Source organism: Lactuca saligna, chromosome 5 (genome assembly GCF_052625555.1).
Source record: "Lactuca saligna cultivar CGN05327 chromosome 5, ASM5262555v1, whole genome shotgun sequence".
Lineage (NCBI taxonomy): Eukaryota > Viridiplantae > Streptophyta > Magnoliopsida > Asterales > Asteraceae > Lactuca > Lactuca saligna.
Genome location: NC_136421.1, coordinates 190,264,617 through 190,288,849, shown reverse-complemented (window position 1 = coordinate 190,288,849; position 24,233 = coordinate 190,264,617). Strand labels below are relative to the sequence as shown.

Sequence of the window (24,233 nt, the reverse complement as noted above, 5' to 3'; positions counted from 1 at the left end):
TAAATAAATAGAATGTTACAACTCTCCCCCACTTAAACTATATTTCATCATTGAAATCATTCCTTATCCTCCCTTACACACCCGACAACTTGGGTGACATGGTCACAATCCTGGGGACACCCTAGCTTTCCCAGGTAACCACGACCAACCTTCGCAAGGTCCTAGCACCTGAAAATGGATGAATTTCCTGTAAAAGGTCATATTTACTCCGTCCGAATTTCAAAGTCTCGAGAGTGTTTGTCCCCCTGATAGGCCGCCCGCACTGAATCATTGTCGAATTCATTACACTTATCTCCCAATTACCTGCGCAACTTTTGATAACTTGAGGTTGTCACTAGAAAATAAAGTCACAGACCAAATTTCCCTACAATACACTTATATCTGACCAAAGCTCAGATAATCCCTCGAAATAATACACATCTAACCGATTGCTAAGCCAAAACACACTCAGTAGTCCTTACACGACCTCTGAAGGATACCTTTTCCGAAGATAACTGATCTAACTATACCGCCACTCATGGCTCATCTAATCCTTTTGATCCATCTGATCATGATAGGCTGACAATCTGTTACTGCTGAATCTGACGCAAAAAGGTGAATGTTACTAGAATGTCACATCTACCCTACAGTTATGTTGTGACCTACTCACAACCTTGCGAACTAGGCCACACTGGCCTAAGTCATCTGAACGAATCCATGAATGTCACATCTACCCTACAGTGTGTCTGTATCTCCTACACTATCTAGCTGTTGTGAATGATACGGCTTCCATGTAGTCTTACAACACTTCCCGCACTATCTGACTACTAGGGAATACTGCGGATCCCCCGTAGTCTTACAACACTTCCATACCAACTAACCACCAGTGAATGCTACGGCTCCCCCGTAGTCTTACAACACTTCCATACCAACTGACCCTCAGTGAATGCTTCAGCTCCCCCGTAGTCTTACAACACTTTCATCCTGACTAGTCATTAATGAATGCTACGGCTCCCCGTAGTCTTACAACACTTCCATACCAACTGTACATTAGTGAATGTTACGGCTCCCCCTTAGTCTTACAACACTTTCATCCTAACACAACCATAGCCCAATACCTTACCCATGATCTATTGATTTGAAAGGCATACAGAGTCGATCACGCACTCCACCGACCACCCGAACTGAACTCCATTCATGACTAGAGCCCCAACCTGTCTCCCCAAATTATGTTATCAAGCCCCCAAGAAGACGCGATTCACATGATGGGGAGTCTTACCGGTCTCCAAACTCACACAACCCTCAAACCAAATAACCACTTGGGCTGCCATTTCCCCTCGATGGGGATGAGAAGCCCATCCCGGTATCATACATGTCCTCATCCTGAATACCTGCACGGTTCTCCCCCACTTAGATTTAACTAAGTCTTCGCAATTCATGAGATTTGAAGGATTCCTGATCCTTCTTACTCTTTCATAACCAATTGCTGACAACATGTTTCTTGTCCGTGCAAGTGCTCTATTACGGGCCCAAATCCCTAAGGACCACACACTCCTAAAGATCAGACAAACACTTCCCGAATCCCAACGAGACTAATAATCTCAAACGCTTTGAAATGATTCCCCACCTATATCTTGAGGTTTGAATAACCGATGTCCAGGCTAAGGCCTCAACAGTAAACCACTTCCCATGGCGCTTCCAAAAGTCGACTCGAGCATAATGGCCGAGTCACCAATCCTGTCCGTAGACCTTCTGCATCATGTCCCTGAATTGATCTCGACCCTAGACCCAGTTAATGTTGAACGCTTCAAACCAGCAAAGAGGGAAACAACTTTTCACTAACCATCCCGTAACTCACGATATGCAAATAGCATATGACAAATGTTTAAAGGTATAGTCCAAACACAAACAAGGCAACACACCTAGAGATATATTTACTAAAACCCTAGAAATGAAAGCTCCCTCGTGCAGTTTCCTGCAAGTACCGTACTAAACAGGGTTTACGACCGTACACGAGTTTATGGCCATAAACTCGCATTGACTGTGAACTCGTCGTTTTTTCGAGGAGTTGAAGGTTTTTCGCGCGATTTTTGGTTTTCTGACTCGTATGTAATTATAACAATAACCTTAGTTAATTTACTTAACCCAAGAAGTTGACGGAAAATTTAATAAAATTAAAATTAAAATTTATTAACAGAAGTGGGTTAGAAAATAACGGAAAAAATTTCGGGTTGTCACAGTTTGTTTCATGTCAAGGAACTCCCTGGCCAGCTGCTGAAGCTCCACATCCGGTGCAAACTCGGCCCTAAACCTGGTCACAAATTCGGGCCAGGTCATAGCCTCTACCACTGAGGCTCCCAACGAATCACCAACTGACTCCCACCAATCTCTTGCCTTGTCCCTCAAACCCCCAACATCATACCGTACTTTCGACCCCTCAGAGCAGAAGCTAGTCAATTGAGCAAACTCCATGTCTGCAATCCACCTCCTCGCAGTGAAGGGGTCCTTCACCCCGTGGAAGTTTGGTGCACCACATCCCTTGAAGTCCTTAAAGGACAGTGTACGCGCCCTTGACTAGCTAGACACCCAGTCACTCTGAAATTCCCTGAGGAGATCCTCCATCAACTCGATAATCCCTTCCTTGATCGACCCGAAATCATCGGGGTCGACTCAAGGATGCCTCTCGTGATCTCAAAAGCAATGAACTCACGCAGTCCCTCATCAATTGGCTTAACACCTGACCCCGAGCCAGACCCTGATCCAGATCTCGATCCTGAACCTCCCGCTCCATGTCGCGTAATCATCACCATTCTAAAACAAAACACATAGCTATTAGAACCCAAACATAGTCTCAGGATTCTCACACACTCTACAAGTTCCTTGGTTTCGTCTCAGCTCTCCTTGACTCAATTACGGATCCTCTGCTTTCAGTAGTACGGGCCCATACTACCTTCCACATTTATCCATACTTCCCTTAAGGATTGATTCGGCTCTACCAAGTCCCTTACACTACTACTATTGCTCCCAGTACTACCCTCATCCTAGGCTTGCCCTAGGGTATATCACTGACCCGACCCATCCTTAGCTGCTGAAAGACTTCCCACCAGTATCATCTAACTACCTCGTGAATATAGTCACATGCAGCGGAGATCAAATAATCCTTCGAGTAAAGGACTCATCCCTATGGCGGTTAGACTCAAACAAGAGTTGCACAATAGGGTAAAATCCAACACTCTGAGATTATCTAGCATGTACCACATGTGACTTAGCATATTCACTTAATTGTTAGGCCATACTGCTAAGAGCCCAACAAAGCACAAAGCAAGCAGCATTTGGATAATGGAAAGCTAGCCACATAATCCAATCGAATGTTTTATTTTCTACTTGGGAATTTGTACTAGCATGAAATTCATATAGCTCAAACGCATATAACAGGCACATAAGGCATCCTCCTAGATCCTTAGTCCTAATCTAGCATGCAGTTCTAATAAACATATCATAGCATAACATAAACTTGTATGGGTATTTTGGGGTACTTACTTGAGCTCGACCGGTCACGCACATCACACATATTGCCCTTTTCAAAGTTCTTTTCTCTTTTCAAATTTCTTTTAAAATAAAAAGGTTTTACTTTTTAAAAATTTTCATACCAAGTCCTTAGTTTGAGTTCAGACACCCTCAGGAGTGTGCCTGAATCCCTCAAACCAAGGTTCTGATACCAACTTGTAACATCCCAAATTTCAAGTCCAAAATTTTTGTTTTTCAATTACGTAGATTATAAAATATTTTACTGAAACATTATCGATATCAAAATAAGTCCATAAACCATCATACATATCTCGTATCATACGTAGTTATAAAATCAGAGTACAATCCCATAGATCTAAAATGAGGAATCCTATGTGAGTGTAATGTGCAGCTACCGCACCGGCTCCTTCCCCTTCGCTGAAGAGGTACCCGAAACAAACTAAAAAATGTAAGCACGAAGCTTAGTAAGCTCCCCTATCATACCACACATACTATCAGGCATACCGGGGTGCCCGACCTACCCCATGTCAGGCATACCAGGGTGCCCGACCTACCCCGCTGAGCATACCGGGTGCTCAACCTACCCCTGTTAGACATACCGGGGTGTCCGATCTACCCCTCGGTCCTAACAACTGAACTTGAGGACTATTCCCCTCTTACTACTACTACTGCATAAAGCATACCAAACTACCACATAAACATTTCGGGTAGCAGCACCCCTAGATTAATATCACAAAGACAATCATCTAACATACAACTCCTACTGGTGGGCCGACATTATGGCCTTAGACCCACCGCTAGCACATAAACATTTCAAGAAGGTTCACCCTGCGTACTTATTTACCACCTTTTCTCAAATAAGGACCAAACTTGACAATTACCAAAAGAACAAGGGTTTATAAGTTATACCTGGTCTTGGGATGTTAAATGTGACCTTATTATGGATAAAGTTGGAAACTTTATCCATCTAAACATCATTTTGATTTAGATATGTAGGTTGGAGACTTGGACTTAATGCATTAAGTTGAAAAATATGCACTTTTGTGTCCCTTTGATACTTAACGACTAGATCTTGTTTGTTGGGACCATTCTAATGGATAAAGTTGGAAACTTTATCCATTATGAAGCTATTATGAATCATAAAAATGTTTGCTTGATTGTTTCCTTAGAACCATGCAAGAGTTAAGTGGTTTTGAGTGTTGTGAAAGTAAGGATTTTGGAGATTTAGCCCTCTTTAGCCATGAAAAGGCTTAAAGGTTTCGACTTTATGGTTTAAGACATCATTTAGGGTTAAGATAAGAGTTAGGAGAACTTGAATTAACGAAATAAAAGCTTAATGGTGACTTTTGGCCTCTGATGAGTACGTTGGGCGTACGTAGGAGTACGCTCAACGTAGTGCTTGGACGGTGCATCGAGAACTTGTACATTATGCTTCGTGGTTTAGTACGTGGGGCGTACGTCTCTGGTATGCAGGCGTATTCACCAAAATGGACATTTTGGGATTTTTAGGGATTGGGCCTTGTTACCATTGGACTTTTGACTTTGGGCCATGGATTGACTGTGAGCCTTCTTGGTATTGGTCCTATGATAGTTTTTGGGTCCAATTAGGAAATTGGGCCATATTGGGCCTTTGGTTGCCATTTAGGAAATTAGGCTTTTTGGAGTAAATGGGATGGGCCCAGGTTTTAGGCCAAATAAGGAAAGGGTAAAATGGTATTTTACCTTGGTTATGGATTAAGTGGATTTGATTCTTGTTTTGGGTCAAGATCCGATTAGTAATTGGATAATTATTTGATGGTGCTAGCACACAGGGATTTCCGGATTAGCATACTGAGAATCTATTGAGAGATTCAGCGGATTGAGGTGAGATTCCTTATTGTGTTTGGCGGGTCGAAGACATTAATGCTGACCCATGGTTTATTATGGTTAGGATGCTAGTTATCTGTATGACTATTACATTTATGATATATGTTATGTGTCTGTATTTATGTTGGGTGGGGCCCTATGAATGTATTGTATGATATTAATCTTTGTAATACTTGCATGTTCTTATATTATTGTATGTATGTTGGGCGGGGCCCATTACTGGTTAGGGCCCCATGACTGACAGATCTATTCCAGTAAGGGTCCGATGCTCAGTGGGGCCCGATGTTGGGCGGGGCCCATTATACGAGTTAGGACGAGACCCGTTATACTCATTGGGCGGGGCCTGTTATGCGAGTTAGGGAGAGGCCCGTTACACTTACTGGGCGGGGCATGTTACTTGTATGATATGTGATATTTTGGGGAACTCACTAAGCTTTGTGCTTACGGTTTTTAGTTTTTGGTTTTGGGTATTTTCGGTTCAAAAGGGAAGGGCCAACGCTTTATCGCAGTGCATCCACCCATGTTTCTGCACCATGTCGATTTTGGGATTCTACTTTGATAAATCTGTTATTTTGAATGTTTTTGTAAGATAATTGGTGTTTTGATTATGTTAAAAATGAAATTTTACCTCTTGTTTTCGGGACATTATATTTTTAAATTAAAGTAATCAACCAAAATCCTTTTCACCAAAGTATATCAAACATAACCATTTGTTCCAAAACATGTCACATTATTTTCAAATCATCATAATAATAAAAGTAGTGAAATCAAATCAACAGAAGTCTCCAAAAACATGTTCATAAATACAATAGTCACGTTGCGCCCTTCCCTTGCTACCAGACCAACTTGAAAATATTTAAATTCAATGCGTAAACATAAAACCTAGTGAGTTTCCTAAGATACCGCATACAAAAATAATCCTATAATCCAACCATAGTCTTGCCTGCTATAGTCCAACTATAATTGTTCCTGCTATAATCCAACTAGAGTCTATCCTGCTATAGCCTAACTATAGTCTTTCGTGCCATAGTACAACTAAAGTCCAACTATAGTGTTTCCTGTTATAGTCCAAATATAGTCTTTCCTAATATATTCCAACTATATAGTTCATACAGAAGTTATAAAGACATCCTATCAAACACGACATCTAATGTTCTATATAGTATAATGAGAAAACTCATATGAGTTTACCAGTAGAATCTTGACTATAGCAAGGGCAAAGGGAAGAAAGCTCCCCAAGTCTTACTGCCAAAGAAGAAGGAAAAAGTGGCAAATGATGACACCTGCTTTGAGTGTGGAGTTATTGGTCGCTGGTAAAAGAATTGCCCTACTTATCTTGCAGGGTTGAAAGCCAAGAAGGTCGAGGAAGGCAGTTCAGTTATATATCTATTTTCATGATTGAAATGAGATTATTTACTTTTTCATCTAACACTTGGGTATTTGATACTGTTTGTGGAACTCACATATGTAATTCGTTGTAGAGGTTCAAAAAGAGCAAGGAGCTAAAAACAAGCAAAATGGTATTACATGTCGGCAATGGAGCATCAGTTGTAGTCCAAGCGATAGGACATTTTGAATTATGTTTATCAAATGACCTATATTTTAGTATGTGTCGAGGGTTCTAGTCTCGTTTGGGACATATGTGATGTTAGAATTAGTTTATTAGGAGTGCGTTAGATTTGTTGTTCCAAAAAAATGGCCTGTATTTATTGCTAGATAATGTATGCTTGATTACTACTATAATAAGAAATATCATTTCAGTTTTCCATTTAAAGAAATTTAGTTTTACTTATCAATTTGTTGATGATAATATTCATTTATTCTTGAATGAAATATTCTCTTTTGAGGCTAGACCAATAAATGAAACCTTGATGATTTGTAAACAATAAATCAATTTATCATGCCATTAAATCATAAGAAAAAACTACAAAGCACATGTGGGCTAAAATATTAAAATTGTTGGTTTGTTCCCATTTCGCAAGAAACCAAATAGTTTGTGGATCATTATGTAAATTTTCATATGAACAAAAACATTTGACATGAGTAACCTTCCAATCAAATCGGGGCCGCAAACCAACTCCTCCGTGGCGCCATTTGGTCCTCTCTTAAAGTAGCGTTCTTCATTTTCTCTTCTACACAAAGTCGAATACTTCCATAACACTGTGATTACTTCAAACAATCCTTGCAAATTTCCTAGTTCACGTCCAAAGAATGGCGAAATTGTTTACATTTAGACCAGACACCAATTTATCATGTCTTTCACAGCACAAATTTCGCCGTTCCTCGAACAAACGGTTCTTAAAACCATCATCATCACCATGTTTACTAAATTCAAGGTCTTTAAAAGTTTCTTGTAGCATCAGGGAGAAAGAAAATATCGCAGAAAACGAGAGAATTTCTCCGATAGTTACCGGGCTGAAAGTTGATGATGAATTAGGGGAGAAACCTGGAATTGGGATTGAGAAATTAGGGCTGGAAAACTTGAGTTGGCCTCCTTGGAAGAATGTTCCTCAAAGATATAAACTCATTGGCACCACCTCACTTGCTTTTGTTATTTGTAACATGGATAAGGTAATCTCGATTTTTCGTATTTCCAGTTTCAGTTTTCTTTTTGCTCATGATCATTTGCGATCCTGTACGAAGAAATTACTAATTTTCCATAACTGAACCCTAAAACTGAATTTCTTGTAGGTAAACTTGAGTATAGCCATTATCCCAATGTCGCATCAGTTTGGATGGAGTTCATCGGTTGCAGGATTAGTGCAATCATCATTCTTTTGGGGGTACGCTTTGAGTCAGTTACCCGGTGGTTGGCTTTCAAAAATATTTGGTGGGAGGTTAGTCTTTAATCGAACATTTGTGCACTTTAATTAACGATCATATGAATATGATCAATAATACCTCATCTTCCATTCACCATTGCTGCTTCATGAATCATGATGCAGGATTGTTCTTCAATTTGGCGTTTTGACATGGTCACTTGCCACAGCTCTGGTTCCTGTTGTTGCTGGATTTATGCCTGGGCTTGTTTTTTCAAGGATTCTTGTATGCTTTCAAAAGAAATCTTACCAATTTCCTAATTTCTACAAATATTTGTGTTTTTTTAATTCCCATAAATTCTCAGGTTGGAATTGGAGAGGGAGTATCACCTTCAGCTGCCACAGATTTGATTGCTAGGTATGTGATTATGTGATTAAAAGATATACATGAACGTGGGTCCCATTTCTTCAGTTAACTTCATTGACCAATTTGTTAATTTGGTGATTCCTTTGACTTTTTATTGCAGATTAATTCCATTGGAAGAACGTTCAAGAGCTGTCTCATTTGTATTTGGTGGTTTAAGTGTTGGAAGTGTCTTAGGGTATGTAATATGTTACTTTATTTTTAAAACAAGCATAAATGTATGTCATTTTGTTATATAAAAAACATTTTTTTAACCAATTGACAAACTCCAGGCTTCTTTTAGCTCCCCCTTTGATTGAATCTTTTGGATGGGAATCTGTATTCTACATGTTTGGCTTGTTTGGAATTATGTGGTAAGTAAATGTAGTCAAATTAATACTATTTGAATAATGTGTTCTTCTTTCTGTCTACTTGGGGTATTGATTTAATGTATAACTTTGTGTTTAAAGGTTTTTAGGGTTTCAATTTGTTGCAGAAGACCAACCTTCAATCAACTCTGGATCGTTATCAAGTAAGAACATCTGTTTTTTACTTTTATAAATAGCCCTAGTCAAATAGTTAATGTAATAAATACGATTACAAAAACCTATTTTTTAAATAAAGTAATATAAACCCAAATCGACATTTTCCACACAATAGGTTGAAATCGCCTCCTGTAACTGATGCCATTGGTTAATTCTAGAACATTTCTTTATTTTGGATTATGGGTATTTTGGGTATTTGTCGAAACCTAAGCCAAAATCCTTTTATCTGTCATGAACTCGTGTAAAATTATAGGGTCGCAGTCAAATCCAAAGGCAAAATCATGGGAAACTTCAATGGAAGAATTTGGTGGTTCCCTAAACGTAAGAAACATAATATTATTTTTCTAAATTTCCTCATTTTGCAACTTTCAATTTTCAATTTATGAAACTTAATTTGAATTATTTTTCATATATAGGTACCATGGAAGTCGTTTTTCCAAAGTAAAGCTGTATGGGCGATGATATATGCTCATTTTTGTGGAAGTTGGGGTCATTATTGCTGTTTGTCTTGGCTTCCTACTTATTTTAGGTGATAGTTATAATAAATAATTACAATTTTTCCAAAAATAAAAAAAGTTATAAATAATTACATTCCCCATTAAATGTTCGATTATGATATGCAGTGAGGAGTTGGACTTGAATCTTACAGAAGCTGCATGGGTATTTCCGTAAATCATAATCTTTTTTTTTTCTTTTTTTTTTAGACCTAATAATATTAGATTACACATATTCTTGAATTTAGGTTTCTGTTCTTCCTCCACTAGCTTCAGTTGTTGTTACAAGCTTCGCATCACAGTTTGCAGATAACTTAATATCCAATGGAGTCGACACAACTGTGGTATGTTCATTGTTCATGCACGTGGGACCCACAAGAATTTTTTTTTTTTAATTTATAATTTATAATTTTTATAGGTACGCAAGATATGTCAAACAATTGCATTTTTATCCCCTGCTGCATGTATGATTTTGTCATCTGTTGACTTAGGGTTGCCTCCATGGGAAGTTGTTACTATTCTTACTGCTGGTTTAGCATTATCAAGTTTTGCTTTATCAGGTTAATTTTTTTTATTACTTAATTGGCTTAATCGATGTTTTTTGCTTAATGGGCTTAATTGAGATGGTAATCTGTATATGAGTGTTTCTTTTTGAATTGAAGAAAGTGTAAAGTACACAGAAAGTACTTTCCATTAAGTTTTACTATTTACAAATCTGCAATAATTCGTCTTTTTTTTTTTTTTTTTTTTCTTACATTGCCTCAAGTGTATTGTGGTTTTTTAAAATATATCATTTATCGAGAAAACATTTAAGGGAAAAAAAAAGAAAGAAATAGAGCCTTAATATTGTCATTTGTTTGGGTGCAGGACTTTATTGTACACATCAAGATATTTCACCTGAATATGCAAGCATACTTTTGGTATGTTCAGTTAATTCCAACCATTGCTTTAAATGAGTTTGTGTGTGTGTGTGTGTGTGATTTAATTAATATCTTCATTTTGTGTTCTTATTCACAAGACATTGGTGAAAAAATAAATATGAGACCCATAAATTGTAGTAAATGACATAGTCACAGGCTATGTTTCTTCCTTTTAAGTTAGAAATTGTGGGGCCCATTTTAATTTTTTTGCATAAAGAACACTATAGTTTACAAGAATAACGATTTTAGACATACCATGGAAACATATATGCAAAAAAAAAAAGAACATTGTACTAAACTCCTTTTATCTGAAACTGCTTATTGTACTCAAAAACGACATTTTTGTTCAAGTTTTATGTTAAAACTCAATAGTTGTCAAATTACATATTAGACCCTTAACTTTGAATTGTGCATGCAGGGCATCACCAATACAGTAGGGGCAGTTCCTGGAATTGTAGGTGTTGCTCTCACTGGATTTCTTCTTGATTCAACACATTCATGGAGTGTAAGACTTTCATTAAAACCTTAATTTCCATTTCTTTAATAAAACTATAATTTTAATAAAAAAAAAAAATTCTAATACCATGTACAGATGTCACTCTTTGCACCTTCAATTTTCTTCTACCTCACGGGTACAATCGTATGGCTAGCATTTGCAAGCAGTAAACCTCAAACATTCAAGAAGATAGATTGAAAAGCATAAGTTTGACTTTATTGACCACAACTAACTTGGATCCCTTCAACAATTTTGATAGAAGGTGACTATAGCTTTTACTAACCAAACTCTCTTGTATTTATATGAATTTGTAGCTATAATAAAACTTGTTGTAAATCTTTTGCTTTGTTATAAAAGTTTAAACAACTTTGATCTCCATATGGATGTGAATCAAACTCTAAAAGAGTGAACAGAAAAGAATAAAGATAACCAGCCTTTTGCATAAACATAAATCAAGACAATAAAAAAGTGTCAAATGTGGAATATAATCTATAACTCAATAGCAAAAATGGAACTGATTCTCAGTTCCATTTCATGTGAATTTGTTTATAACATTTAATCACTACTACTACAAGCATAGAAAGTAAGATGAGGAATATGAGCAAATACAATAGAAAAAGGAGCAACACGTATAGGCATTGAAGAGTTCACATATATAGGCTCCAATGGTGGAATCTCTTGAGATGAAGTTATTTCCAACTCTTTTCCATTAAGCTTCATTACTTGACTATGTAAATCCCCATTTTTTGGTGTTAAATGATATTCTTCTCTTGTCTCTATTCCACCAGTCTTATTATTTCTTGGATTGTTTGCTTTATGATGATTATGATGATGATGAACAAGAGATCTTAGTTTATGCTCCCTCTTCCAATTCATATATGAAGACAGACTTACATCCACTGTAGTTGTGTTGTCTAGATTGATCAGTAAAACCGTTATTCCCGTCTGCAATATACGAAATTACTTTATTACCCTTTGAGTTTATCGCCCTATATTATACACTCAATGACATAAAAACTGTAATTTTGTGAAAAAGATGTAAATGCCCTTTTCATCTTCATCCTCAAAAGTATCAAACTTACAGATTCTTTGGCGCAATGTGCGTAAGATCGTATTTTCTTGCTCCCTGTAAAATTTGTGGAAAGGACCTTTCTACCCATCAACCGATGCCAAAGAAGGGCACTGTTAAGATTTAAGAAAGAACTCGCATCAAATTACAATCTTTGAAGGATGTTAATTTTACAATTTTGACCTCAAAAGTCAAACCTGTAGTAATCCGGATTCGGTTCAAACGTTGTAGTGTTGAGCAAACCATAGTTTCCTCCTATCAATGTTTGTCTGCAGTACGTTTTCGTGTCATAAACAGATGACATCCCTAGCTGATCCAAATACCTGTTCAACAATAGCCACAAAAGGGTATTTTAGTCTTTTTTTTTCGCATCCAATAGAAAAAAGATTAAAACTTACCAGAAACTAAACACAAATGCATTTGTGACAAGATTATGTCCACTGTTATAAGCACCACCAGCTTCACCAACCCAAGCAGAAGCAGATGTTACAGAAGTCTTGAGAATATTTTCAAGTTGTCTAAATGTATCAGCTTCTCCATCAAGATAAGATGGATCCAATATCTTTTCAACTAGATGTTGATCTACCCCTGTTTGGAAATCCAAAAAAGATTCCAACTTTTGAGTTTTCAACATCTTGGAATTCAAATTACTCATTTCAAATTTCTAAAAAAAAGAATACCTGGGCCAAGATTGTATATGTGATGAGTGATTATGTCGAGAATTTCGGGTGTTTTGTCAACAAACTCCTTGAACCAATTAGCATCAAAGAAACCACCAGGTGCAATTATCCTTGGTTTAATCTCAACACCTTCATAGATTTCTTGAACTATGTTTGCTAGGGTTCTTGTGTCAAAAGCATATTGAGATGCTGATACTCTTGTTCCAACTCCACTTCCACTCAACTCATTCCCTATAAAAAAAAAAATTCAACAATTCAAAACCATTTTCGATAAAAAAAATCATTAATTTTAACAAATAATTGAACTTACCAAGTTCCCAAGCGTACATGGTGTAATTCTTTTTAACTGTATAACGCATTAAATATTCAGAATTTGCTGAGTCCCAAGCTCCAGTAGCTGAACCATCTGCTTGTATTGTCTTCCCGGAAAGTGCGTTTAATCCAAAAATAATATTAGCCCTGAATTTAAAAGTGTAAATAAAACACCAATTATGAACATTTTTGATTAAATATAACTACATGCTATAAATGGAAAGATTTTTAAAAAAGTTAAAGTGGGTTGTTGATATTTATGGTTACCCGGTGTCTTTAAAGAATGTGTTGAGTTGATCCCATCTGGATAAAGGTAGGCATCCATTAGTCCAACCGAATAACATTGAGTTGTTTTTTGAGAATTGGTTGCATGGTTTTTGGATATCGTATTCTGTTTGGTAAATAAGTTTGTCTTGTAAAGTTCCTCCTAATCTGATCTTTAATGTTGAGAAAGCTGCATAAATTGTTAAAAAAATATATATTTTTATGTTAATATTTTGGAATTGAAAGTAATGTGTTTGACTTTTGAGGTCGATGGAGAAATTGTAAGTTCTTCGTTACCTTTGATGGCGTTCTGAAAAATTTTGTTGTTTAGATCCTGTTAATGAACCCGTAAATGAAATTAATAGCGAGAAGTTAATTGAATTTATGAATTCGAAACAGAAACATGAAATAGTAAATAGTAAATAGGATATGAATTTTTGAATTTTTGTAACTGTCGTTTCATTGCAAATCAATCACTGTTCTTCACAAAATACTAAAAGATTCTTTAATTTTGGACAAATTACTTTTAACATGAATCCAAAATATATCTAAATTTGATTGATTCTTGCAGAGTAAAAAACTCAAAAATATCTGAAGCTTATAGTAAGAGCGTTTTTTATTTTGGGCTAATTAATTCTAGTATAAATCCAAAATTTATCTGAATTTGGTTGATTCTTGCATAGTAAAAGACTCAAAAATATGACGAAATGAAATTTGACGCCGAAGAACAGTAACAATCTAAAATTTATAAATATCCCATGAAGATTTAGTTGCAACTTGCAATATCATAAAATCACACACTAAACACACCTCAAAACACACATATAAATCCGATTTTTATCTGAATTTGCTCAATCTTGCAAAGTCAAAAACTCAAAAATATCAAGTAATAATAATTGATGCAAAAAACGCCGACAATGTGAAATTTATAAAAATTACATGTAGATTCAGTTATTTCAGTAATTCACATACTAAAAAGTAAAAACACCTCGAAACATAAACAAATTTGACAAATTTTACTGTAAATCCAAAATTTATCTAAATTTGTTCATTCTTGAAAAGTCGAAAACTAAAAAAATATCGATAAATAGTAATTAACGCCCAAAACGGCAACAATTTAACTTAAAAAAAAAAAAAACCCATGTAGATTCATTTGCGACATCATCAAATCACACACTAAACGCACCTCAAAACACACACACACACACATACACACACAAGTTTCAAAACAGAAAAGAAGAAAACATACCACATTGAGGAGGGAAGCATGACCCCAGCTACATGTGCCATAATCACACTTCTCAGGTGGCCACCAATCCATAGTCGCACAAATAAAGTCGCTATCAATCTTTGCAATTGAACTTTTTCCATTAATGACAAGAATACCCTCAACTACATCAGTTACAGCTTCAGTTTGCGAATCCACAAGATTGCAACTGAAACTGATCAAAAGAACCAAAATGCAAACACCCATTTGAAAATTCAAAGAACCCATCTCGAAAAAACTGAGCTTTCTTATAATATGAAGCTCAACAATGATATATATAGATTTATGTATGTATATATATAATATTCTGTATCTATCTGTTAATGGGGACAGACATTGAAGATCAGAAGGAGATGAAAAGATATAAAAACTCTTGCTTTGTCATAAAAGGGGGAAAAAGATTTGCGTTTCTTGAATATTTTATAAATGGGAACCAGTCAAGATTTGGTGTTTGGATTTGGGGTTTTGAGCATATTTATGGAGATTAATTGGAAGTGGGATATGGGTGGGGGTGGGGTGGGGTAGGGTGTGTGAGCTGTGTTTATGCTTTGCTTTGGGAAAGTTGAAAAGGATCGCTGAACATACGGGGAAAACGGTGGTGACCAGTGAGGGTTTTGTTGTAGGTAGTAACCTAACCAAAACCTTTTGGGGGAGGGGGGGGGGGGGGTAGGGTAGGTTAGGTGGGGGTGGGTAGGGGTCGGGACCTTGGATGGGTGATGCCGGAAATGGAAAATGGATCATCCGATAATGGGTGGGTTGAACTTACTAAAGTTTTCACCTGCCTTATTTTAATAATCTTGCAAGTGGTGCCATTATTTTTTGGAAGTTTTATATACTTTTGTACATATAATGTTAAATTCCATTTTATATGATATTTAGTTAAGAAAAAAACAAAATGAAATTGTTTGGATTGAAGAAATATTCGGTAGGGTTTCACAAGAAAGATCACTATACCAATTGAAACCTTTTTTAATGGATGTTTACGTTTTTGTTTTGTTTCGTTATTGACATTGAATTGAACTAGAAACAGTTTTATACGTTTTATGTTTACAAAATTATAAATGTACGAATATAACTTTTTTTAATATGGTTGATACTAGATGTTTATATGGAAATTGGATAATTGTTTTGAAATATATGTATTCCCTTTTTATGGTGTAAAATGCCAATCACAAGTTGCATGTGTTGTTATAACAAAAAGTAGTTACCAAACTATTAATAATATATTAGTATGCAACATTAATATACTTTGGAAACGCCTTTTCATTTAATATTTAAAGGTTACTATATTTTAAATACAAAAATTCAAGCTTTCTTTTTAGTTTTAATTTCCATAATGTATTGTATTTGTTACACAAGTTTTTTAGATATAATTTTTTTAATTTTTATTTTAAAGGTGGAATTTAAAGGTGAATAAGATATATGAAAGAAACATGACGGAATGTCCGAATCATACAAATAATTATGGTCACATGGAACGTTCTAATGCCTCAATTTTTCTTAAAAATAAAGAAAATCAATAAATCTAAAATATCATTTGGAGCCGACTGATTGAATAGCTATTGTCACATGAAGCTCCCTTTTTTTTTTTTTTTTTTCCTTATTCTATATTTATGATAACCGATGGACTTCAATTTTTTCTTCCCATTTTATTAAATCTTTTGTTTAGGAAAATGGGAATAAAAAAGAGGTATATACGTATAGTCTTTGTTATTCTTAAGACTAATAATATTATTATTTTTTTATATATAATTTAGCTTGCGGAAAAATTGCAAAAATCATGAAAATCACAAAGTTGATTTTCAATGATTTTTTTTTCTTTCTTTTTTTTTTCTTTTTTTTTTTTGTGTGTGTGTAAAGAAACTGTATAAATACCACCGTTCGTCTAAGACATATTTCTATAAATTTAAACAAAGCTCCATGTACCCAAATTGGTTAAGATGTCGGCATTAAGGTGTTTAGTTTTCTTCAGATTATATATTTTAAAATCATTTAGCAAAAAAAAATTTAAGAAAGAAATTTCCTTTTCAATTTAAAATACCCACAACCACCAATATAAAAACAACATATTTTAATTATTTGCATTAGAGCTTAGATTGTAGTAGGGGTGAATTCGGGCAACACCACGCCAATAGCTTGATATGTCGAGTTCGAACACCCAACTTAACAACTTTTTGCCATATCCATCTCTCTCCTCCATAAATTTTTTACATTTTTTACCTCCAAAATTCAAATCTTTACCTACTTGTCATCTATTATAAATAAAATCTTCTAACATCATTTTTTCCTCTCAAATTTATTCATCTCTCAAACAATAACATATTTTTCTATTGGCGATTTTAGTGTCACGTGGCATTTTGTGTAATTGGGACTAGTATGTGAGCTAAAGGGTTTATCGTTTGTATTATATATTATGTGTTTGGTGAATGTGGAATGCATGCACATATAAAATTGGATTATAAGCCGATATGACAACAAGATAGGGGCCAAAGGGGTCGCGCCCCCTTGTGGGGGTCATAGGGGCAGCGCCCCTAGCGGGGTCCAAGGGGTAGAGCCCATGTCGAGTGGTAAAATTGATAAATCTTATCAATTTTGGTAACCACTGATTATTCTGTTAAATTCGTGATTCTCCTAACTAATATAGAAAATGGAAACCCTAATTTGTCTAGTATAAATAGGACTCCTTAATTAAGTCGTAATATACCCTTCTTAACTCTTCTTCTTCTACTAGAACTCAGAACCCTCTGACGATTTGACTTGTGTTTCTGTGCCTAGATACATAAGTGTCCTTTTGGATTATCCTATGCTGGATTTCTTATAACCCAAACATATGGTGGAAATGTCAGTTTGAAAATTAAACTTACACAATCCAAGATAAATTCAATTCTCCACCATCACCCTACTCAAATATTCTCCAACAATCGAGTTGATATTATCGTTTGGTGGATATGGCAGAATCAATACGCGAGTTGACCACTTGTAATATCCTAAAAATCACGATACAATTTTCATTTTTCAATTAAAGTAAAATCATTGTTTCAGTCAAACCCAAGTCATAAAACCAAGTATCAGATACAGTTATCCCAAAATCAGAGTATCATAAAATCTCCAAAACATATCACTGAAGGATATTTACGATCATGCCTTCACCTTGCCATGATCATCTGAAGTACCTGAAACATAACTTAAACTGTAAGCTAAAGCTCAGTGAGTTCCCCCAAAATACCACACAAAAAATATAAACAAACATGTACATTGGGCCCACTGCCTATGTCTGAAATACCCATATAGGGCCCTCAACATAAGTCTGGATTGCCCCCGGGCCCACAACATGAGTCTGAAATGCCCTTCTCGGCCCTTAACCCATGTCTGGAATGCTTCTGATCCCTTAGCATGAGTCTGGTATAACCCTACAGGGTCTTTCAGCCCATATCTAAAATACTTTAGGTTTCTTGCCCTTCAGCACAAAGCATAATCGCTTCAACCCAAACCGTTACAATATGTAAACATATGCACATAAAAAAATATTTAGAAAATAATAACTAATCATGCATACATAACCGATCACTACAGCATAGCAAAATCTTAACCAGGATACATAACCTAGTAGGCCAATATTGGTGCCTTCGACCCACAAGTACAATGAGGAAAACTCACCTTACAGTCTGAAAGATAGCTGAAATGAATGTTGCTCTAAATACCGACTTTATAGGTCACCTATACAACAAACATGGACCTAATCTCAAACTACTGCTCAAATTACCCAAAATGCTCCTAAGTAAAACATGGTTAAATCCCTACTCAAAGAGTTAAAGGGTCAATACAGACTGAGTATGTCATGTGTACTTAGTCACTGCATTGGGTGTAACGAGGCGCTTCCTGGTTACGGGGCTCCAAACTGGTACGCACATCGTACCACCAAGTACGCCCGACGTACTAGCTCTAAACCCAAAACCTCTTGTTAAGTCGTTAATATAGAAAGCCAACACATCAAACTTTAGATCTAGGCAAGAAGGGATGTTTCAATGGATAAAGTCTCCGAATTGATCCATTTACATGCATATAAAAGGGTATAAATTCAAACCCTAGGTCCTAAAGTCATACAAAGCTCTAAAACTCATGTATGGCTTAATGAGAGTGACCAATATCTAATTTTTATGAATCCATGAGCTCAAAAATACAAAAAACTACACCTCAAATACCTGGAGTGTAACACCCATTTCCAGAACAAGATTGGCCAAGATTAAAGGAATCAAAATAAGGTTTTATAGCAAACCCTCAGTCACGACGTGGGGCATATATGCCCATGACATGGCATGCAATTTAATGAACACGTGTTTTAGAGGGCCGCCACGGTGTGACAATGGATGGCCACGACATGAGAGTGATAGAAGCCCCAAGCCCATGTATTTTTAGGGTTTCTTGTATATTTAATCCTATTAATTCCTATTCTAGGTCATTTCCATCAGCCTACATCTCCCCATTCCAAAAGCCTAACCTCATTTCCTTAATTTTGAGCTTAATGTCTCTACCTTGAGGTTGTTTGCTTCATTTGGTGAAACTTGGAGAAGAAGGTAGTCTATTTTGGTGCAAGGAAGCAAGGAGAAGCTTGGACCAAAGATCCTTTTCACATTTATGAGTTGTTGGAGGTAAAAAGTTCAGATCTTGACCTTTGTTCTTCTTGTTTCAAGTATGAGCCCATTTTGGATGTTTTGGTCCTATTCTTGAGTGCTCTAGGAGTTTGAGGAACTCCAGAGCTTGATGAGGTGTTCATTTGGTCATGAACTTCTGAGCTAGTGTGAAAAAGGTCTTAGCTTGAGTGTTCTTAGCCACATGTTTGAGTTTTGGTCATATTAAGGACTTAATGGACTTAGGGTTTAAGATCTTGTCTTATGGTGAGGTCTTAATGGATAAAGTTGGAAACTTTATCCATTAAGTTAGTGTGGAGAAGTAGTTATGGAAGTATGAGCTTAGATTTGAAAGGATTAATCTCTTAATTAGAAAATGGTTATTAGTGACCACGACGTGGCGAACTCGAAAATCATGAATGCCTTGTTCTTGAATTGCCACGACGTGGCCAAGGAGGACCATGGTGTGACAATGTCTTGCATGTTGACTATATGACCTTGTGACCCCACGATGTTGCCAAGGAGGGCAACGATGTGATGTTCACCTTGACCAAGTTGACCATTAACTTTTGTGACAATTTTGACTATGGGTCAAACTTGAGGGTTTTGGACTGTTGATTAAGATTCTACCTGCTTTGGTGATTAGTGGATTCGCGGGAGCTAGCAGTGCAGAAAGGGAAGCGTGTCTCAGTGTTTCAGGGTTCTTCTTTCTGGTGAGTTTTCCTCACTGTACCCGTCGGTCAAAGGCACCAATTCCGACCCATTATTTTTGGTTATCATTTAATAGAGGGATGCCATAGGGACTGTATGTGGTCACACAAGATAGACTGAGGACTCTTGATCTATGCTTTTCTGCATATTCCTTGTTTGGTTGTGGCTCTAGAGTAGGATCATCTGTCTGGGTGTCTATCTCACCTCTGGGTATGTATGGTTATGCATCCCCTGGATTTGTTGGTTATGCATACTTGTATATAGGACATTGTTGTGTTGTAGTGTGACATCCCAAAATTTTTGGTCATTTTTAAAAATTTTATTTATGCTTATTTGAACATCAGAGTATCCTTTTAAAGAATAATATTGTGCAATTTGTTCCCAAAAAAACATGATAAATATATTATCAAAGCATTTTCGAAGAAATGTATTTTGTTTGTATTAAAACCTCAGGATGTCATCGTCAATACATAAACATAAGCATAAATAGACCTTACATTCATTTACATTAGTGATTTACATCTCCTTTAATCTCTCAGTGTAATGTAGCTTTGTATCGACACCTATGATACAAATAAACTGAGTGGGTCAGGTTAAGAAACCTGGTGAGTACATAGGGTTTTTAACCAACAATAATAAAGTTATTATGTCATCATCAAACAATTAACCCAATTACCCATCCCCGCCATTATCTTCTTTATTTCTTACGGATTTATCCTAAGAATCATCTATCATTAGTCATTCATTTCTAAGGATTGTCCTAAAGAATAAGCATGAAGTCCATCGCTGCCAATGGCACAGCTGCCAATGTTATCTATTAGGCACAACTGCCAATATTATCATGTAGGAGCAACTGCTAGGATTATGATGCTCTCTATTAGACGCAACTGTCGATATTATCCTTTAGGCATAGCTGCTAGGATGTTTAGAGTACATCATAGTTAAAAAGAAAATATATATAGGTTCTGGCGCAACTGCCAATGTTCATCTATAGGACACTAAGTCCATAGATGCCAATGTTCATCTATATCATCTTTCATCCCTCATCATTTATTTACCTAATAATTTTATAGGTATAAAATACATATACAATTTAAATAAAATAAAACATGTATATTTTGTTCATCCACCATATATATCAAGAACAAAGATAATATGCACACATAACACACAGTTTGTATTAAATACTTCATATCTATGTATAAGATGAAAGTAACTATGCACTCACTTGTTAAAGTAATGACTCGAAATTCGGATAGCTCTTCGCTTCTAACAATCGTTTCCTTCGACGAAACCTAGTATTATTACCAATAGATTTTAGTCTAATATTTATAGCAACTATTTATGAGCGATGTTGTTTTATAAGTGTTAAACAATACTTTTCAACCACTATGTACAGACAGCGACCAAACATGAAACACCGGAGGGCAGGACCATTTTGGCATTATCGCACTTCTCAAATTCAACAACCCTATGCGACCCTTCAAACCAGATTCCCCATACTGCGTGTAGTTAAAAGATATTATAATAACACTTTGTATATTATATTTTATAATATATTTTTTGTTTATAAGTTTATAATAACGATAATAAACTTAAACATAAGCTATACTTAAAGTAGGGTAAGCATATCTCACTTACCGGGGGTTTGGCTAGGAACTGGGTTCTGTGGGGGCAGAACTTCCGAGCCGAAAAGCTCTTCTTTTCGGAGCCTTCTAGCGCTCTAGGACTTTCCTCTAACACTTAGAAGTTACTAGGGCTTTGGGAGGGTTTTAGAGAGAAGTTAGAGAGAGAGAGAGAGAGGTTTATGGTGTGAAGAAAAGTAAGGAACCTTGCGTTCTATTTATAGGCCGGAGCTGCGGATTACGCTGTGCGTACCCTTAAAGGTATGTTGGGCGTAATTCGGTACGCTGGGCGTTCAAGCGTATGCTACACGTACGAGGACCACCTGTCATTCATCGGATGGGACGACGCGGAGACTGCTGGACCAAGCATGCTAGACCGCTAGGCGTACCTTCAGTGTACGCTAGGCGTACTCGGTATGCGGGGTGTCCGAAGTGCTACGCTGAGCGTACGAAGGCTAACTATTACGATCTGAAGCGAATACCATAGGGAGCAAGCAAGGACCGAGATTCAGCCACGCCACCCTCCTCACAAATGCTCATTCCCGACTTCTAAATTCCGTAACTATCGGATATGAGCTCCATTTCTACATTCTTTATATCCATGCATAGGTGGTGACATACTCTACAACTTTTGTTTAGACTCCGTCGGTTATATTTTAACAAGCCTAGACAGGTAAAGTACGTTAAAAATTCATAACTTTGTCATCCGACGTCCGTTTTCATTTGTCTTTTTATCGTTGAGATCTTATTAATGAGATGTTCGATTCTCTTTTAGGTTGTGTTGGTGAAAATCGGTCGATCTAATATTCGGATTTCAGGTGCACTGCTATGCCAAATATTAGAAAAATCATAACTTCATCATATGAAGTCAGATTTGGGTGTTCTTTTTATGAACACTCTTATTTTAACATATACTAAGACTTTCATTTGGATCGATAAGGCTAAATATTACTTTATCATCATAAAGTCACTTTTATGTCACATAGCGTCGTGTCGGTTTTGTCGCGAAACTTCGACATGTCATAACTTCTTTGTTATAACTCGGATTTTAGCGTTCTTTATATGTACAAAATCCCTGTGACATATACTATAACTTAGTTAAGATTATTTATTCTAAATAATATTTTATCAAAAATTCATTCTTAATGTTTATTTTCTCTAAATTGACTAGCTCGAATATGCGTGCGTTACAATTATCTCCCCCTTAGGATGATTACGTCCCAAATTCATCAACAAATTAGGGCTTGTATAATGAATCCATACATTATCTTTTCATCCTAGGTAATAATCGTAACTTTTATGTCCTTTCAAATGAGTATCTAACTCTTGGACTTGCTTGACTGCTGGCGGTGCTCAATCTTGAACCCACTCTCTATATCGCATTGGACTTTCAATTGTAACCTCCGAGTTACAAAATCAATCCTTACTAGAGACTCCTACTTAACTTAAGATAGGTTGTTTACTTTGCTTATCATAACAGACTGATGATTCATGTTTTAATGACCTCTCATCGTTAGACTCAGGTCTTTCAGAGTCAAATTCCAAAATAGAATATACCTTCATTTATGTTCTAATGTGATATAATCACATTCTAGCATGTAGCACTTCTAGCTACAAGCTTATTTACTTTAACGGTGATCGCAATAGTTCTATTGATCGCTTCAATTATCTTTCACTTCAATCTTCTGGCTTAAGTCGAATGTTACATCGATCTTGGTTCTCTGAACCACATAACATACTCGTCTTAGTCGTACTTTATTTGAAATGACCACTAGGGTCGAAATAACAATCATCTTCTTAGTCATTAACGAAACGATGGTAACGACCTACTTGAACAAAATGGAATTAATTACTAGCTTCTTGTTAACCTTGTAACATTTCCTGATCCAAGCGTGAGTCTTGTGCTTCCGGTAGTATAGGCCTCTACTACCATTCACACATACTCATAATCATCCCAAGTATTGTGTAGTAGTTTTCCAAGCCACCATACAAGAATTTCACATAATCATTTAACACATCAGATAACATAACCAAGCTTTATATTATTTCTTGAAACGATTACATAGATGTTCAAGTTCAACCTACACTATGCCTTTAATAGGCTACACCACATGATACTATCTGGATGGCTACTTCATATCTTGATCTTCGAATATAAAGTCCTCACTCTTGATTCCTTGCATTGCCACCTGCTTCGTCGAGGATCATCTCGAATGCTATTGCCTTTGGCTTTGGCGGTACATTTGGCTTTGTAGCTCCTTCCCTCTTTGGGCAGTCTTGATTGAAGTTCCCTTCTTCATTACATCCGTAAGAAACCCTTTTTTTGAATGTACACTCATTGGCGTAATGCCCAAACTTTCCACACTTGAAACATGTCACCCCTCACTACATTTTCCAAAGTGTTTCTTCTTGCACTTATCACACTATCTTGCTTCACCTTCACTTCCTCCAATCTTTGAGAATTTTCTCTTCTTGTTGGACCTTGAAGATTCATCAAACTTCCTTTTCTCGCCAACCTCAACTCTTTCCAGACCCTTTTCCTTTATTTGGGTCTCAACATTCCTAGCTGCCCAGACGATGGCTTTCAAAGTGGTCGCTTGCTTGACCATCAAACGAAAGTCTGCTGGCAATCCATTAGAGAAATTTTTGACCTTGGAGAGTTCATTCGGAACTAGGTAAGGAACAAG

At 36.4% G+C, this 24,233-nt stretch overlaps 2 protein-coding genes across 2 annotated transcripts; one reads left to right on the top strand and one right to left on the bottom strand.

The window, feature by feature from the left end:
- The first annotated feature begins 7,427 nt into the window (after positions 1–7,427).
- On the top strand, positions 7,428–11,368 carry PHT4;5 (phosphate transporter 4;5). Its single transcript, XM_078957903.1, has 15 exons — positions 7,428–7,944; positions 8,065–8,210; positions 8,319–8,418; positions 8,498–8,550; positions 8,660–8,734; positions 8,829–8,909; positions 9,006–9,067; positions 9,334–9,401; positions 9,497–9,609; positions 9,704–9,740; positions 9,823–9,918; positions 9,993–10,134; positions 10,442–10,494; positions 10,913–10,999; positions 11,087–11,368. Exons 1-15 carry the CDS (start codon positions 7,585–7,587, stop codon positions 11,186–11,188), a joined length of 1,575 nt encoding a protein of 524 aa, XP_078814029.1. The 5' UTR covers positions 7,428–7,584; the 3' UTR covers positions 11,189–11,368.
- A 42-nt stretch (positions 11,369–11,410) lies between these two features.
- LOC144998078 (heparanase-like protein 3) lies at positions 11,411–15,044 on the bottom strand. Its single transcript, XM_078957902.1, has 9 exons — positions 14,565–15,044; positions 13,613–13,649; positions 13,319–13,505; positions 13,050–13,198; positions 12,740–12,970; positions 12,458–12,647; positions 12,257–12,382; positions 12,073–12,172; positions 11,411–11,935 (listed from the first exon to the last, which is right to left on the bottom strand). The coding sequence occupies exons 1-9, from the start codon at positions 14,808–14,810 to the stop codon at positions 11,546–11,548; spliced, it is 1,656 nt and encodes a 551-aa protein (XP_078814028.1). The 5' UTR covers positions 14,811–15,044; the 3' UTR covers positions 11,411–11,545.
- Positions 15,045–24,233: the final 9,189 nt, after the last annotated feature.

What these genes read in the sequence shown, in the direction of transcription:
- LOC144998078 (XM_078957902.1), bottom strand. Translation starts at nt 14,810, where the DNA reads ATGGGTTCTTTGAATTTTCAAATGGGTGTTTGCATTTTGGTTCTTTTG. An exon ending in ATGCTTCCCTCCTCAATGTG is followed by an intron (nt 13,650 to 14,564) that starts GTATGTTTTCTT and finishes GTTCATTAACAG; the next exon opens with GATCTAAACAACAAAATTTT. An exon ending in GCATTTGTGTTTAGTTTCTG is followed by an intron (nt 12,383 to 12,457) that starts GTAAGTTTTAAT and finishes ATTGTTGAACAG; the next exon opens with GTATTTGGATCAGCTAGGGA.